Genomic DNA, 17,881 nt, shown 5'->3' on the forward strand with positions numbered 1-17,881 from the left:
ACGGAGAAGGTTACCAAGGCAGTGCAAAACAGACAGGACTGCCATTTAAGCCATAGAGACCCTCCAGCCTTGGTGACCGAAAAACCTAGGATTAACTGCTCCATGCTTTAGGAAGACCCTAAAGAGCTGGAAGGAAGAACCTGAGCTGTGTGGCCCACGCTAACTGTGACCTTCCTAGTTTATGTCACTCTAAATCCATGTCTGAGAGCAAGGATCTGCCTCTTCCTCCCAGCACCCAGCACACCATCATACAACTAAAAGCATGCACACACACAGGCACTCGCAAGCTTGCACACAAACACACCTTGTTCATCTGCACAGACGGCTTACAGAGTTGATATTTCCTAAAACCTAGCCAAGAGAACTATTTTTCTGTAACACAGAAACATGCCAAATGAATGGTTTTTCCATAATGCAATTGTAGGAATTTGGGATATAATGGGGAAATAAAACACTTAGAATTAAAAGCTTGCTTGACAGAAACACATGTTTTTCTATCAGTAAAACAAATTTGGCTGTGCTCTTCCTGTCCATACAAGAAGCAAGCCAAGACACTGTCTGCTGGGAGACGAAGCCCCTCTAGCTGAAGGGGGAAGCATAGAGAGGCCACAGGCAGGCAGAGGAAAGCACTACAGTCACCTTGGCCCTTCTGTGCCCACTGGCTGCCACCTGCTGGAGAGCCAGAGGATGGAAACCTGCATGAATTTCTAGGGTCAGGAAAAGCTACAGATGTGAAATTGGACAATACATGAATTTAAACAGAAAGGACCGTTAGGACTCAGAAAGTCTTCTTTAACCTAACAAATCAACATAATTTCCTCTGATGTTTAAAGAAAATCATTTGAGGCTCCCTGGGGTTCTTTGGTGAGGTTTTATGGTATATATTACAGGTGTGCAACATGCCATTTCAAAAAATTGTTTGGAATGAATAGAAAAGCTTCATAACTAAAATTTTCCCAAAATACAGCTAAAGCAGAATACTACATCAAAACTAAAGAATAGCAAGCACATAAAATCAAAGGAACAGCCAGAAGCAGGAGGAGAGTCCACACAGACTGCCATCCTGCAAAATGTGGCTTCCAGTACCAAGCAGACCACAGCGGCAGGAATGGCTGGGAAGGACAAGGAAGGGGACATGAAAGCTGTCATGAAGCAGAGCAACCAGAGGGCAGTGGGGACCTTGAGCCCTATGAGGGTAGAGTAGAAGGAAGAGGTTGAGGCACACGCTCTAGCTATCTAAGCACAGTTGAAAGCCCATGGAGGACCAAGACTGTCAGTGGGACAACACTTGCCTAACTTGCATGAGACACTGGGATCAATTCCCAGCACCAGAAAAGGGGAGAGCCAGAAAGGACCAATGATGAGTCAACACAGCCAGGGGAGCAAGGCTGCTAAGAGCATGGAAAGGGGGCAGTCTAGCCCAAGCCAGACTGGCTGGACAGGATGTGACCAGTGCCACCAAAAAGGGTCTATATTCAAGGAGCCCCTACTCTGTCACCACCTTGAAATTTTTTTCTTTTTCAAACATATTGTCTTATTTCTCAGAGATATCACAAAGTTTAGAATCCCTAATTAAGGAACCTCTGTTTCTAAGAGAACTACATGTGAAGAAGAGAAAGGCTGCCACTGGAGGGACCAGTAGTAGGAAGGAAACCACCCTAAGACGTTTTGAACTTGGGCCCTGATTTTCATTTCACTTTGGCTCTGGCCCAAGGAGAAGCTGGCCTTGGCCCAGGAAGGGAGGCTTTGCTGCTATGCTGGAAATGGGATGGTGGGGGAAGGGTTGATGCTATCTGCTGACCTCTTTACCTGCAAAGAAGAGAAGTGTCTGCCGTGACCAGAAGGAAGACAGATAAGAGGAGGGGTAAGGATTTCACAAAGGATGGAGAAATCTGGTAGATGCCACCTTAACCAGGTGGCAAGGTCAACATCACCATGGTGAGACATATCAGTGTCAGATACCTTCACAATCATCACTAAAAAGAGGAAAGGATCACTTTAGAACTGAGATTCCTGCCACACCACAATGACTTGTTGTAACCACAAAAACAAAATAGAGAAATGATCTACAAAACATACAGCACATATGGAAAGTGTCAAGGTCATGAAACCCAGGAAAAAAACCAAGGAACTGTCACAGATTAGACAAGTCAAAGGAGAAATGACAACTGTAATTAAATGCCATATGGAATACTGCATAGCTAAACAAAAACTAGCAAAACTGCATTCAGTGGTGCCTCCTTGCAAGATCTAGCCAAGAAGATGAGGAGGAGGAGACAGCAGCCAGCAACAGCTGGGCATGGTAGCTCATGCCTATCTATAACCCTGGCATTTAGAAGACTTAGGGAAAGAGAACTCCCATGAGTTCAAGACCAGCCTGGACTACAAAGTGATACCTTATATCAAAGGGAGGAAAGGAGAGAAGGAAGGAGGGAGGGAGGGAAGGCCATCTAATGAGTTCAAATAAGGCTTGTATGTAGTTAATAGTATTGTATCAATGTTAACTATGTTGATCACTATAAATAAGACATCCAAACTAGGGAAACCAGGTAAAGACTACACCGGGGCTCTGTTAGGCTTTCCTGTAAGTCTCAAATTATCTCAAAGCTTACATTTTCGTGTGGATTCTTTTTGTTTGTATTTTTTTAAATGTCATCAGTAGGGGGTAGAGAGATGGCTCAGAAGTTAAAAGCACTGGCTGTTCTTCCAGAGGTCATGAGTTCAATTCCCAGCAACCATATGGCAGCTCATCTATAGTAGGATTTAATGCCTCTTCTGGCATACAGATATACATGCAGACAGAGCATACATAAGAATAAACAAAATGTTATCAGTAATGGTAGCATCCTCAGTTCCATTTTTGAAGCTTGATAATATTGCACACATAGTCTGACTTCTCAGCCAATACAAAGTATCAGTGAAAGAAGAAAACCATTGCTCCCTAACAGTTACTCGGCCCCAAGTTTCCATCATGGCTTCCCCATAGGAATTCATCTTTCCACTTTACAGCATCCTTGCAAGGGAAGGATGCCAGGAAAGAAGAGCAGAAACACACCTCAGCCTACCACCTGTCATGACTCATGTTCCTATCAAGTGGATACGTTAATTAAAGCTTTTGTAAATGCTAAGCACAAGGGGACAACATAAGTTTGCAAGGACAATCACACATCTCCTTTCTCTATTTTAATTACATTTTTCACGAACACTTATAGAGTTGCCAGTAAATCCAGGTCAGATGTTGCCTTAGAAAAATGAAGATTCATAAAGAATCTTGAGTGGCTCCTCTACCCACACCTTGGACAAAGCCCAATCCAGGTAACCACTCTGACTGGGTGCGCTGGCCAGGGCTGCTGCTCTGCTGCCACCAAGTGGCAACTGGGTGCCATGACACCTAGTCCAAGTCCAGCCCAAAATGAAAAACCAGACCCTTCTAAGAACATTTTCCCTGCATGGTCAAGCCTACTATATGCTCAGGAGTGACAGTGTAAACACACATTTTTGAGAAGAACAAAATTAAAATAAATATGAGGCTGCATCCATGAGGTGTTTCCTACACCACAAGATGAGGACTACTGCAGAGACCAAGTCTAAGCCAAGGTACATTCCTTACACCCACGAGATTGATACAGTCTCCAGACTTCAGGCTTACCTGCTTTGGGTCAGAGTTAGCAGCTCCAGCAGCAGGGGACTCCAGTTCTATAGTCACTGGCCCATCATTCTGAATGTGCACCTGCATGTAGGCACCAAACTTGCCATCTGAAAGAACAATTCAAACAAATTCAAGAGTTTATCTGTCCAAAGACGACATGCACAACAATGTAATAAAAAATCTGGCAATGGGGCCTGCCAGCCAACACAGGACAAAATGGCCAGCCCCCATGAAGGGTGTGGGAAGTAGAGGCAGGTAAACAGCCCAGATGTTACAGCAAGAGAACTGGCAAAAAAGACCCGGGAACACCAAGAAGGCCAACACAGCATCAATAGGATGCCGTGTATGTGGCAGGAAGGCAAACCGGCATAACCACTGAGGAAGGCCATCTTAGCCCCATTTCCAGTAAAGGCTCTTCATATCCATCCTCACTGTGGCCCACGAGGTTTAAGGCAGGCTTATGACTCCAATGCAGAATCTTTCTCCCAGAGCCATGGCTTCCACCACCACATCACAGTTTTCCCCTCTGGTTCTTCCCACCCAGTTTACTTCCTCCTTAGTCTCATGAGGACTTAACAAAACAGACACACAAACATTGGCTTTCTTCAGTACACAGACAACAACACTAGAGACGGGATTAAAAGCACCTAAGCAACCTGCCATCTTTATAGGCAAGATAATGTGGTTCCTGGTGGGGAGCCAAATGTACCCAAATAGTAGTGACTTTCTGTGACCTCCTATAATTAAAGTGGCCATTCAAATCAACGGAGCCTTTGTTTTATCTGTATCATACTAGCTAAAAAGACATCAGCTGGGAAGGAAATCATGTGTTTAATTGCATGCTAAAATTATGGCTACAATTAGTAGCAAATTTCACCATCTACACTCCTCAGGGAAGCTGCAGGCAGACTCAGGAGGGAGGAAATTATTTCCAACCTTGAATTTCTGTTGCCAGGATATACGGTGCATGCTTCACCATGGTTCTCATTCCAAGTGGTAAGAAATTATTTTTCTTTTCCTGTTTTTCTTCAGTTGGGAACAGAACTATTATCTGAATTTCCATTTGTACACACAATAAATCCAAAGACAGGTTTTAAGAGGTCTTAAAATGGTAACTTTTTTTTCCAGTCCAGATCAAAGGGTGAAGTCCCCAAGAAAAATTATACTGGCCAGGGAAAATAAATACACTTTTAAAAATAAAAGACAAGAACATATCTACAAAATTACATCTGGTTTCATGTGGTGATATAATAGAGTTATTCTTAAATATAAGTCTCAGGGTTCCACCCAGAGCTGCAGGACAAGCACGTGTCCAACATGTTTATGCCACATGTTTCAGGCACGAAAAAGCCAGCTGGTCTTCAGCAGCAGCTGTTCAAGGCCCTTCCCAGGCAAGCTGGAAACTGAGCACTTCACATCAGGGTTCACTGTTTACCTGGAGGCTGGCAGCCATGCCCCTCTAGACAATGCCCAACTGACTCTCACCACATACCAAGAAGGCCCAGGTCGCCAATCCATGACCCAATAGGACAGTAATCGTGAATGTAATAAGAGTGCAAGAGCCTTGGTCATCACAGTAGATGGTCAGATGGTCAATTTACTGGGGGGGGGGGTGTTATTGAAGGAAAATAGAGTGAACAAGAGGCATGTGCTGCTGCTTCTTGTCCTGGTTAAATGAAAGCTCTACTATCTGAAGCATGGCCATGACCCACTGGGACTTGGAAGACTATTAGGGACATGGACAAGAGCCTTAGCCTGAACCAAGCCCATCTCCTATAGACAGTTCCCTGCCACTCAAGAAGTGTTCTCACCACCCAGACTTCAGACTTCTTTTCTGTTCCACTTTGGATCTGTTCAGAGCCCAATCGGGGAAGAAGGAGTCACTCCTGGAAACAGCAACACTGGGTACACAGTCTGGGACATGGAGAAACCAAGCAGAAGAAAGGCATGGGGGAAAAGAATACATTCAAAAATCAGGCTATGGAAAGGTTAAGCTGCAGGGCTTTGATCTGAACCCTTGGGACTGTGTAGCAGAGCTCATGGGAATGGCCCTGGCAGGCTGCTGGCAGCTGGAGCAGCTCTATCCTCATGTGTAGAGCCTGCTTCCATGGAGACAGCAGTGCTTCTCAGCATCCCTGTCTCCTTAGAGAACATGGCAACACATGGGGCAAAGATTACAACACAGAAATGGATGCCTGGCTCCAGGCAACCTGAGTGGCAGTAGCAAGGGCTCTAGGAACCTTCAGCAGAAACCAGAGTCTCCAGAAAAGACACCTCCTCGGGCTTGCCTGGGAAGACAGCCACTTGTCAGCACATGGGGACAGTATGGGTAACTGAGCTTCTCAGAGCATGAACAGCCAGGCCTGAGTATAGAACTCCAAGGAGGGATCAAGAGGGGCAATCCCTAGATTCTTGCAAATTCTTCCTAACCCAGGCTCTTTTGTGGTGTGCTACTTCTGTGCATTGATGTGTACCAGGCCCAGGACTTCATGACAAGAGGTACCAGAGAAGGGGATACACCTGTGGTACGAGATAAAAAATGCCACGTTACAGGAAGGGGCCACCCTCTAACACAAACTACAGAGCCAAAAATATGTTTCTGAAGGAATCAACCATTTGGCTGGCAAACACCTCAGCTGTGCAGTTATGATACTAACTGAGCTTAGGTGCTGAAATCATGGACTCATAGTAATCAAGGAAATCTATCTTGTCTCACACAGAGCTTTCGGCAATGTCTCTGACCATTGGGCTTTGCTCAGACATCCTGGTCCCTAACAACATTCTGCTTAGAAAGCCTCACGGGAAGTTTAAGACCACTTCAGGAGCCTGTGTGGGAATGCAGCAGTGTTCGAGGCCCTGAAGGACCTACAATGACACCTTTGTAACACAAGTATGGACACGGCCGCTAAGTGGACCCAGTATGTTGTGTGTGTGCATACTGAAATAAAAATAAAAATAAATGGCTGATGTTTAGCTCAGGACGGGTGAAGGGCTAAACAACATAAAGAACCCATAAACTGGGTGGATTCCCTCAGGACGCAGCAAAGGGAAACTGATAAAAAGGCACATGTACTATTTATTTCTTCAGTAAAGGGTAGGGGTGAAGAACATAAAGTCAACAAATTCGTCGGTATTCCTGTATTTCCAGACCCTGGATCACTAAAGTTATGAATCCTCATGACTCTTGCTGAGTGAGTCTTTTTTTTTCTCATCCGAAGTCCATGGAGAACTTGAACTCTACGGCGGTGAACAGGAGTTTCTTCCCACCTACACCTCTTGCATTGTTTCCAATATTGTCCTACAAGGAGTTTACTCGAGACTCACTGCGTCACACTGCAGCTCCCATGACCAGATTTCCCCTTTCTTCCTTTTTATCTTTTGTATTCCTTTTTTAACTTAAATTTTATTTTGTTTTATTGGGGGGGGTGCAGGGAGAGAGAGCAGATACAAGGGGACAGGAGATGGGTGGGATCAAAATGCATAATGTGAAAGACACAAAATATAAATAAAAAAGAAACTTAAATAAAATAAAACACTGTCCCTAGTTCTTTAAACTGAACTGCAGTACAGACTATGAAGAAAGAGCCGGGCTTGCAATTCATGATCAGAAGTGTGGAGGGAGCTAAGGATATGAGATTAAAAAAATATGAAAGAAAATAAGGCCAGGAAGGAAGGGAAGCCAAGAGAGGCAGTGTGTTCATCAGGTAACTGCTACTATAACAAAATACCTGAGACATTCAACTCACAGGAAGAAAAGGTTCTTTTGACTTTTAGGGTTTTCCATCCATGGTCTCTAAAGCCTGCCACTATGAGCCTGTGGCAAGACAAAGCTTCACTACAGGGAACACATAGCAGAACAAAGCTGCTGCTTACCCCAGAGAAACAGGAAAAAAGGTGACAAGGGGTGGAGCGATGAAAGCCCTTCCTGTCCCCCCACCCACAGAGGACCAGAGTCCAGTTTCCAGCACCCACATCTGCAGCTCATAATTGCTTCTAACCTCAACTTCAAGCACTGGAACACCTCCCCTGGCCTCCAAGGGCACTCACACATATACAACACACACACACACACACACACACACACACAAAACATCTGAAATAAAATACTCTTTAAAAGAGAGAGAAAGGGGGGGCTGGAGAGATGGCTCAGTGGTTAAGAACACAGACTGTTCTTCCAGAGGTCCTGAGTTCAGTTCCTGGCAACCACATGGTGGCTCACAACCACCTTGAATGAGATCTGGTGCCTTCTGCTGGCATGCAGGCAGAAAACTGTATACATAATAAATAAAATCTTTAAAAGAGAGAGAGAGGGTGGGGGGGGGCGAGCAGTGGTGATGCACGCCTTTAATCCCAGCACTCGGGAGGCAGAGGCAGGTGGATCTCTGTGAGTTGGAGACCAGCCTGGTCTACAAGAGCTAGTTCCAGAACAGCCTCCAAAGCTACAGAGAAACCTGTCTCAAAGAGAGAGAGAGAGAGAGAGAGAGAGAGAGAGAGAGAGAGAGAGAGAGAGAGAAAGGAGGGGCTTAAGTTCTGGTATCTCTCTCAAAGGCATGCCCCTCCGTGACCTCACTTCCTTCCACTGGCACCACCTCCTAAAGTTCCCACTACCTTCCACGAGAGCCAGAGCTAGAAAACAAAGCTTCAGTTTCTTTCATAAATGGGCCTTTGAGAGACATTCAAATTCCAAACTATAGAAGGAAAAAAAAAATGGATGAGATAGCAGTCACCCACATGAGCCTGTCCTCATCTCATCACACCAGATAAGACCATGACAGCACAGACACAAAATCTCCGCCATGCCACCAGCACTGGACTTATGGGCACCCCACAGACACTTACTGTAGGTAAGAAAAGGAACGCATAAGGTTAGGTTGTTCTTCACTATGCAAAATCAGTTACGGAAATCATCAAAAGATAGGAATTAAGAATGAAAGTTGGCTGTGTGGTGGTGGCACATGCCTTTAATTCCAGCACTCAGGAAGCAGAGGCAGGAGGATCTCTGTGAGTTCAAGGCCAGCATGGTCTACAGAGTGAGTTCCAGGATAGCCAAGGCTACACACAGAAACCCTGTCTCAAAAAAAAAAAAAAAAAAAAAAAAAAAAAGAAAGTGGAAGCAGTTCCCCATTGGAGAAGAAAGTTAAAATACAGTCAAACTAAGTCTAAAAACAGAGACATGCAGGGATAAATAAGAAAGCCAATTGCTGAAGAGGGAAGGAAGACATGAGTGACAGAAAACACTAACCAATTTAGAAAAAAAAAAAAAAATCAGTCACACACCTGTACCAAACTTGCACACGGGAGCATGTGCCCATACCACAGTCAGCCAGCCTTGCACTCATGAACAGTAAAGACCAAACCCACGCTGTAATTTTCTAAATTTATATTCAGAATAATTACTTTGCCTGTCAGTTCTTGCCAAAGCCAGCATCTGCTGAAAGTTCACTCATGCTGCTAAAACGATTTAAGTAGTAAGAAGGGCAGAAATTAAGACAAATCCATAGGCATTAACTACTAACCACAGAGCAAGAACTAGCTGTGGTCTCCTGGCTCCTAGCACCTTCTCCTTGCATTATGGGGCTGCAGGAGGCCTAGACATAATGGATGTTCCATGCAGGGCACAGAACTGGCCAATCATAAGCGGCCACCTCCCTTAGTGCCTGTCCACATTGCTCTAGCTCTTTGCCCATGACAGATAAGAACCTACAGTAAGCTCATAGGGAGTTCTTTATACTAAAAGTAGCTTCAGATTTGCCTAGGAAGCCTTCTTAGGTTCTGCTACACATGACAGTGCTAGAATTAGAAACTTGGAAGGATGGGCCCTTTCTTTGCAACCACTTCACGCTGGTATAACATTTATTTTTCCACAACTATAAAACAATGTCTATTTAGCACTCAACTTAGAGAGTGTTCCATGCCCCCTGCCAAATGTGCTTCCAACATTCATTCCAAGCTGGAGAAGCCACCACTGACTTAGTTCCAGTGGCCACTCAGCCAGTCTGGAGCAATAGTTGTCACCTTTCCTAATGCTACAGCCCTTTACTACAGTTCCGCCTGTTGTGGTGACCCCCCCCCCCGCCACAACCATAAGATTATTTTCATTGCTACTTCACACCTGTAGCTCATTCTAAAACAGGGGTAAGCTTGTCAAACTCGTACACTAGGACTTTTCCTCTAAGCAGTCATCTGAAGAAGATCCAGACAGTAAGAAAGCACCAGGATCACAAGCTGTGAAATGAAAGAGATGGCCCTAAACAATCTGGCATCACTTCTTACAGGGTAGATCTAACTTCCTGCCCTATCTCCCTCCCCAGTGAGCTGGGAGACTACTGGGACCAATTGTATGTGGCAGAAGTGAAGCTGTACTGCTTTCCAGGCCTGACATTTCTATTTCCTATCTTAGGGCACCTGCTCTCAGAATCCTTGCTCTAGACAAAACCAGCACCACATCAGAAACCCAAGTGCACTGAGCTCACCTGCTTCTGAGCAGCCCTGGCAATGCAGGAGGCCCAGGAGGATGAGGTGAGCAGACATGACCCAAAAGAGGGAGTAGATAACTACACAAGAACACCTTAGCAGGAAGGCAAGCAGGGAACAGGGAGGCAGGATGCTGTGCACACCCAGGGAGCTCGCTGGAACACAGCAGAAACCTCTCAATGGCTCACTCAAGCACATACTCTGAGAGCACAGTTGGCATCTTTCCTTAACCTCGGGTCTCAGCTTAAACATCTTGGCTGCTAACAAATATAGAAGCCAAGTTGTCATATTTCCAACAATGGTTTTCAGCACTGTAATCTCCTCAGCTCCTCTGTCTATGGCTGTCTCTATACTTTTTGGAACCTTCAGGCCAACCACACATGTGCCAGTGTGCCATGCCTGCAACTTTCCTAGAGATGTGGCCATGAGCTCTGTGGTTCCTCCATCAGAGATACACCCCATTCCTCCTGCTCAGATATCCATCCTAATCTGGCCTCCACTCCAGTGCAAAGAGGAGCACTTCTGTGCATGCTGCACGGAGGGTGTCACCTGGCCTGGGGTTTACCAAGGAGTACCCTGCCACAGGGGCCACCAACCATCACAGTTAATCCAGTGAGGACCTGGAGAGCCCTAGGAAAACCTGAGCTCTGCTCTGCAGCTGGCCTGTCCAGTGCCCTGGAACATTACAGCAGATAAGAGACCCAGAGAGTTAGGGACACAAGGCAGAGATTTCCAATTTCTGCACACGACCAGTCACTACCAGCCCAGAATGCCATGTTCAAACATGTCATGTAGTGTAATGAGTCAAGAAGGTCCAACAGAGGTGCTCAACAAAGAGCATCAAGAACTAGGCTTGGGGGCCCTTGAGGAAGACAGCTACAGCCCCATGCCATGCCTTCTGGCTTGGGTGGGCAGAAATTCACCAGCAGCCACCCTGCACACATCATTACCGTGGGCAAGTATGGGGTGGGGAACTGGGAGACAGAAGAGACAGAATGGTTCATGTGCTGTGGAGAGAGGCAGATCTCAGGGGGTGAGGGCCGTGAGGAATGAGCTGAATTGATGGCCTACCTGCTGCCCAGGTCCCTGGTGACGTCCAGGCATGGGCTGCTACCAAGGACTATGCTGTGGGCATAGTGACCCTGATGCAGCAGTGAGGGTCTGTGTTGATGTCTGTGGCTCCTGTTAACCTCCAAGGGCCCTGCTGACACCCAAAATCTGGACTACCACCTGCGACCATGTTGGTGTCTGAAGAATATGCCCCCACAGGGGCCATGCTAATCTGGGAGGCCTATACTGCCACCCTGGACCTTGGTGACATCTGGGCCTGGAATGTTGCTGAGGGCCATGTCTGGCCCTGCTGCAGCCTGCTCTGTGTTGATAAGTCTGTGACTCCTGTCACCACCAAGGGCTGTACAGAGGTTGGTAGCATAGAACAACCCCTGAGGCCATGTTGGTCTTTGAGGATCAAGCTGCCCCCAGAGCCATAAAGATCTGGGTGGCCTGTACTGCCACCTGGGGTCATGGTGTCATCCGGACCCAAACTACAGGCAAAGGCCTTGTCTGGGTGTGTGGCCCTACCACAGACAGAGTCTGATTAATGTCCATGATTCCTCTTACCATCAAAGGACAAGCGATGTCCATGGTCTGGACTGCTACCCGGGGACATATTAGCATTTGGGAATTGTGCTGGCACTGAGGCCATGCAGATCTGGGTGGCCAGTGAAGCCAGTTAGAGCCACAATAACATCCAGGCTCGGGCTGCTGACAAGGACCATGTCTGGGTCCGTGGTCCTTTCACAGCTAGAGTCTATGTTAATGTCTATGGCCCATGTTGCCACCAAAGGCCACACGGATGCCCAGGATCTGGGCCACCACCTCTGGTCATGTTGGTGTCCAAGGTCTGAGCCATGGCCACTCAGGTGCTACCACCCAGGACCATGGCATTGTACAGACATGGGCTACTGCCAAGAACCCATGTGTAGGTCTGTGGCCTTGCCGCAGCCACAGTCTATGTTGAAGCCCATAGCTCCTGTTACTACCTAAGGCAGTAAGGATAGGGCTGCACAGAGCTGGCCCCGCCCCTCACTGACTGCAGCACTAGGGAGAACTGGCCCTGCCCATCACTAACTGCAGTACTTGGGAGATTGGGCCCTGCACCTCACCTGGGCAACACTGTAGAGCTATTCTCATGGGGAGAGGGGGAGGGGTGGTGAACCAGCCCTGAAAGCAGGAGAGTGGGAGATCTAGCCCCACTATCTGTCACATGGTGGCAGGGGTAAAGGAGGGATAAGCCCCCACCACCCCTCGCCACCAACTGCTGGCAGTAAAAGCTGGTCCCTGGGTCATAAGAATGGGAGAACTGACCCTGCCCCTCACTGACTGCAGCACTCAAGAGAGTGGACCCTACTCCTCCCCTGGGCAGTGCAGGAGAGCTAACCCTGTTGGCTGGAACACAGGTGAGCCATCCCTAAGGACATGACATCAGGAGAGCTGCCACCCCCTACCTCCTCACCCCCTTACCCGAAAGCCCCCTACAGCAATCCAGAGAATGGGCCCTGCACCTTGACTGGACAGAACAGTCAGCTGGCCCTGGTGATGTGGGTGCTGGTGAGCCAGACCAGACGACATGAGAGCTGGAGAACCTGCCCAGCCCCTTTCTACCTGCTGTATTGGGTGAGGCAGTGCCAGAAAGCTTACCTGGGTGGTGGCAAGGAGAAAAAGCTGGCAGGCTGACCAACCCAGCTACCACCCGGACCTAGAATCAGGGCTATGAGTTAGCCTACCCAACACCCACCTCACCTATGAACTGCAGGAGTGTGAGAAGGGGATGAACCTACTGATCTAAAACTTCAGGATCTCCATGACACGGGCTGACAACAGGATATCCAAGATGTGTGCTAGTGAGGGCCCATTATCAATAGTACAGCAGAAGTCAGCGGCCTCGAACCAGAACAATGACTCACAGCAATGAACACTTACAAGTAAAGATGTACAAACTCACTGGGACACACGACAGTTTCCATGCTGAGAATTTGTTTGTTTATTTGGTTGGTTGGTTTTGGGTTGTTCTTTTAAAGTTTGTTTTGTTTTGGAAGGGAGGTCATAAGGGCAGAGATCAGATGCAAAGGGACAAGGAGATGTGTAGGATCAAGATGCCCGGTGTGAAATCCACAAAAAATAATAATAATAATAATAATAATAATAATAATAATAATAATAATAATCAAGAACAAGAACATAGCCAGACCTCCTTAACACCTATGCCTGCTCAAGGCATGAGCACCAGTCATTACAGGAGGCTCCCATGACAATGGTTTCTGAAGTGAGTATTTCCTTATACCTAATGATAAATAAGAAAGTTGGTGGCGCACGCCTTTAATCCCAGCACTCGGGAGGCAGAGGCAGGTGGATCTCTGTGAGTTCGAGACCAGCCTGGTCTACAAGAGCTAGTTCCAGGACAGCCTCCAAAGCCACAGAGAAACCCTGTCTCGAAAAACCAAAAAAAAGAAAAAAAGAAAAGAAAGAATACAGAAGCCAGAAGTGGTGGCAACCACCTAAACCCCAGAACTTGGAAAGGGAGGCTGAGACAATAAGATCACAAGTTCAAGGGCAGCCTGAATATAAATAAATAAATATAAAATAAATAGATATTAATTAATAAAATATAAATAAATAAATAATAAACAAACAAACACTAAAGAGTTCTTTTACCACACAAGCTACGTCAAAGCAGAGGTGAGTTTCTTAGGCAATGAGGGCAGTACAACAAGAACAAAATGACCATTTGGAGAGAAAAGGAGAAAGCTTTCAGCTCAGACAGAAGCTCCCACAATATTTTATGAAAAAGACAAGGAAGAAACTCCTGCTGGCCAGCGCAATGACAAGTCCTCAGCTGGCCAGTGCTGGGAGCCATACAGCTTGGCATGAACCTTTAGGCCAAACTTGGCAGGCCACATGGTTGTAGAACTGTCTCTTGATTATAAATGGCTTCCAGAAGCATGAGCACCCTGAAGGAACAACATGACCCAGACATCAATCCTTTGTTCCAACCACAGGCCCACTTACCTAGGCAACCCTCCCTCAACCCACCACTTACCTAGGTAACCCTCCCTCATCCCACCACTTACCTAGGTAACCCTCCCTCTCCCCACCACCCATGAACTTTTTACCCTGCCAATATCCTCCTTCTATAGTTTTCTAACATCCTGCTTAAACTAACACCTGGCTCTTGGCCTCTCCCCTCCCCCACTCTACTGACTATATAAGCTAGCCTGGGAAAAATAAAATTTGCCACAAGAATCCTGTCTGTAGTCTTTTGTCCCCATTCCCCTTCCTGGATATTTTGCCCTAGGTTGCTGTCCCACGGGTCGGGACAACTACAGGCCAGCACAATCACAAGTCCTCCACAGTTCTTTGGGGGTTTTTTGGTGTTTGGGTTTTTGGGGGGTTGGGTTGGGGGGGGTGTTTTTGTTTGGTTTGGTTTGGTTATTGGTTTTTGAAGACAGGGTTTCTTTGTGTAACCATGGCTGTCCTGGAACTTGCTCTGTAGACCAGGCTGGCCTCAAACTCACAGAGATTCTCCTGCCTCTGATTCCCGAATACTGGGATTAAAAGTATACACTACCACCACCCAGCTTAGCAGTTTGCTTCTTCTCCCATTTTCCCTACAAGCTCTGAGAGTTTCAGCAGACCTGCAGAACATGAGGCTTTCAGAACAGGTGCCATGGCAAGGACTAGCCCCACCCACCCAGTGTCTCTCTTCCTCACAGGGTGTAAGCTGCATTAGATAAGGACAGTCTCCTTCCTGCTTTCCAGGACTTCCAGGACCAGGCCTGCTGGACAGTATCTCACTGATAGAGAAATCACAAGAGCTACCTGAGTGGAAACAGTACAAAACCCTGCAGTAGGAAGAAGACTTAAAACCCTGGATAAACATCACCCCTCACTTAAAAGACAAAAAAAGGTATATTGCTCTTTTACAAATCCTTCATGAGGTTCAAACCCTTCACTGAATTCCCTGAGCACAGCACAGAGGGCAGAAAAGTCCCCACAGACCTGATGAACGCAGAAGGGTAAGAGAGAAGGCCAGAGAGGCCAGGTGTGCATTTCACAGTGAACTGATCACATCAGTGACATCAGCCTCGAGGGATGGATGCTCACCTGATCCCAGGCTCTGTCCTTCACTGAGTAGCTGCCCATGGGTTACCTGATATACCTTAGCTTCCTTATCTGTAAAATGAAGGTAATGTCTTGCCCACCTAAGAGAGTTGTGTTAATCCCAAAGATGGGAGAAGGAGGACCACCCTTCATATCATCATAGCCAAAATTAATTAAAGCAATCAATTATTTAAGGCAAGTTTTTTTGTTTTTGTTTTTTGTTTTTTGTTTTTTTGTGAACACAGGCTGCCTCCCTCTAAGGCGGTGATTGAGAGGTCAACCTTGGATGTGAGGAAGACAAGGTTTTTATAGCTCAAGGGTGGGGGTTTCCAAATGGCAGATTTGGGAGGCAAAATAGGCATGGTTATAGTAGAAGAACATGATCACAAGTTAGTCCTAATGATCTCCTGAAACAAAGACATGGTTGCAATGTGGGCACAATAAGGTAGACATAACAACCCTTTTGAAACAAAGGTAAGGTTGCAAGATAGTTATAAACAACTCTTTGAAACAAAGATATAAATGCCATTCCTGGAGCAGGCAGCACAGAACCATTTGTAGTTAAGGTTACAGGCAGAGCATAACCCAATCCTTGAGAAACAAGTTCAATCATAAACAGGAATGACTGTTTGTCTTTACCATAAAATGGCCCTTTAAACCTAAGATGGAGACAGACTGGTTCTTCATTTGGTTGTGAAAATACAAGTGGGTAATCACTGGGAAATGCTTACTCTGTACAGGGCCTAGAAGATCAGAAGCCCATAACAAGAGATGCAGTTTGCCATGCTATGAACTGACTACTACTATAAAGTAGGGGTAACATAACTAACTTGCCTGTGGGGGCGCCCATTCTATGTAGATCCAAGAAAGAGCTCAAGGTTACATCACCATCACAAACAATGGAAAGTGAGACAATAGACTTCATTGCCTGACACACAAACCACCACTGGACTGACTCTCAAGAAAACATATGTAATCCAATGGACACTAGCAGGGAATGGGAAGGAACAAATTATAAACGTAAAATAAATGTTCAACCATGAAAAGAGAAGGAAGCAAAAAAATGTTAAAACGAGTTAAAATACTCTCCAATTTAAAGTTGCTAAAGTGGCCCTGAAAAATGCTAAAATAAAGAAAATGTATTTAGCAGTTTGTTTGCATCCTCACATCTCTTTAGCTCAAATGCTTCCCTCCCATGAAGCCAGAAGCCAAATTCTCAAAAATAATCAAAGGTGGTGAGCAAGGAAAACACGCTGCACTCTTTCCACTGCAGGCCGGAGAAGAACTACGGCCAGAAGAGAGAGAAGCTCTGTTGACAAAACCATAGCCCTTTCAAAAGTTCAAGTTGCAGGGATTTTGGTTAGAACTCTGCACTTTTTGATTAAAAATTCATGTCATGCTTCCTAAAAATGATCAGATTAATCATATCCCATGAGTTTAAATTCTGACCCATTCTAAAATGACATTGTTTACAGCACACTACTTCAGGCCCTTCATACAACGTCCTGAATAAAAATCCATACCACTTCAAAGCTGAAAGCATCTAACAGTATATGAAGCACTCCTCTCTAGGGACTCGGGGGAAGCTGTTTTGCATTCAGTTCAGCACATCATAAACAGTGTTGATTCTCCCCCATTGAAAGTGCCCCTGAAATACATCCCAGATTTCACAGAAACTGGATGACACCTTGAACATCCCACAGCAGGGAAGACAATGCTGACATTTCCCAAGCCTTGGCTCTGCAAAGAAGTAACTCCTCCGAGGACCTGCCCTAACCGCTCACTTAATGAAGAAGCCTGTTTACAACAAAGCTAGGTAAGAGGACCCCAGAGATGTACCCATGAGCTGTCTCGTGAATGGAGTTAGTTCTACACGAGTCCATTTCCAGAAGAGGCTGAGCTATCCTCCTCCGTCCTAACCCAAGCAAGGGCTGGGATTTGATTTTTAAAAACACTGTGTGTGTTTCTAATGGACAAATGGACACTTTACAAGGAAGAGAATGAAAAGAAACACACCCACAAACATACAATAAGAATAAAGAAATAAAGGTTTGGAGCTGGAGAGAGGCGTCAGCAGAAAATGACCAACTTCTTCCTCACCCTCCTGATCTGAGACAAAACTCTGGCAGCTTAAAACAAAGGCTTTGTAGCCTTTGTCTCCCACCAGCAGGCCTCATGCTGATGGACGAGCTAAGGAGTTCAAGGCCTGCTCAGGACTGGCTGGAGAGACACTAGCCCACTAGAGCATGTCGCTCTGAAAGGAAGGCCTTGCCCTTCTCCCCCATTCCCTCTGTCTTGCTAAAAACAGTTAGATGACATTCCTAAAGCTAGCCATCAAGGTCTATTCCATTATTTGGCCACTTCCTCCTTCTGAGGCTGACTACCAAACTCCAGCAATCAGAACCCCACTTTGGCTGATTAAATGCCCAATTAAAATTAAACACCTCTTCCTAACACAGGTGTCCCCCCTTAACCTTTATAAACCACCATTTGCCTGTTCCGTGTCTGTCTCCCCTCTATACAGACGCAGTCCTTTGTCCCTCCTGGACAAATATCCCTGCCCCCTTTGCTGTAATTCAGGCAAACCTGGCCCCGCCT

At 46.1% G+C, this 17,881-nt stretch overlaps 1 protein-coding gene across 2 annotated transcripts in view; it reads right to left on the reverse strand.

The window, feature by feature from the left end:
* Dtd1 (D-aminoacyl-tRNA deacylase 1) overlaps positions 1 to 17,881 on the reverse strand; it is a 193,967-nt gene that overhangs the window by 154,546 nt on the left and 21,540 nt on the right. For both annotated transcript variants that reach the window (XM_027421610.2, XM_027421609.2), the window contains exon 4: positions 3,650 to 3,756. In XM_027421610.2, the coding sequence (XP_027277411.1) occupies positions 3,650 to 3,756 (107 nt within the window). The remainder of the gene's footprint in view (positions 1 to 3,649; positions 3,757 to 17,881) is intronic.

Source organism: Cricetulus griseus, chromosome 6 (genome assembly GCF_003668045.3).
Source record: "Cricetulus griseus strain 17A/GY chromosome 6, alternate assembly CriGri-PICRH-1.0, whole genome shotgun sequence".
NCBI lineage: Eukaryota > Metazoa > Chordata > Mammalia > Rodentia > Cricetidae > Cricetulus > Cricetulus griseus.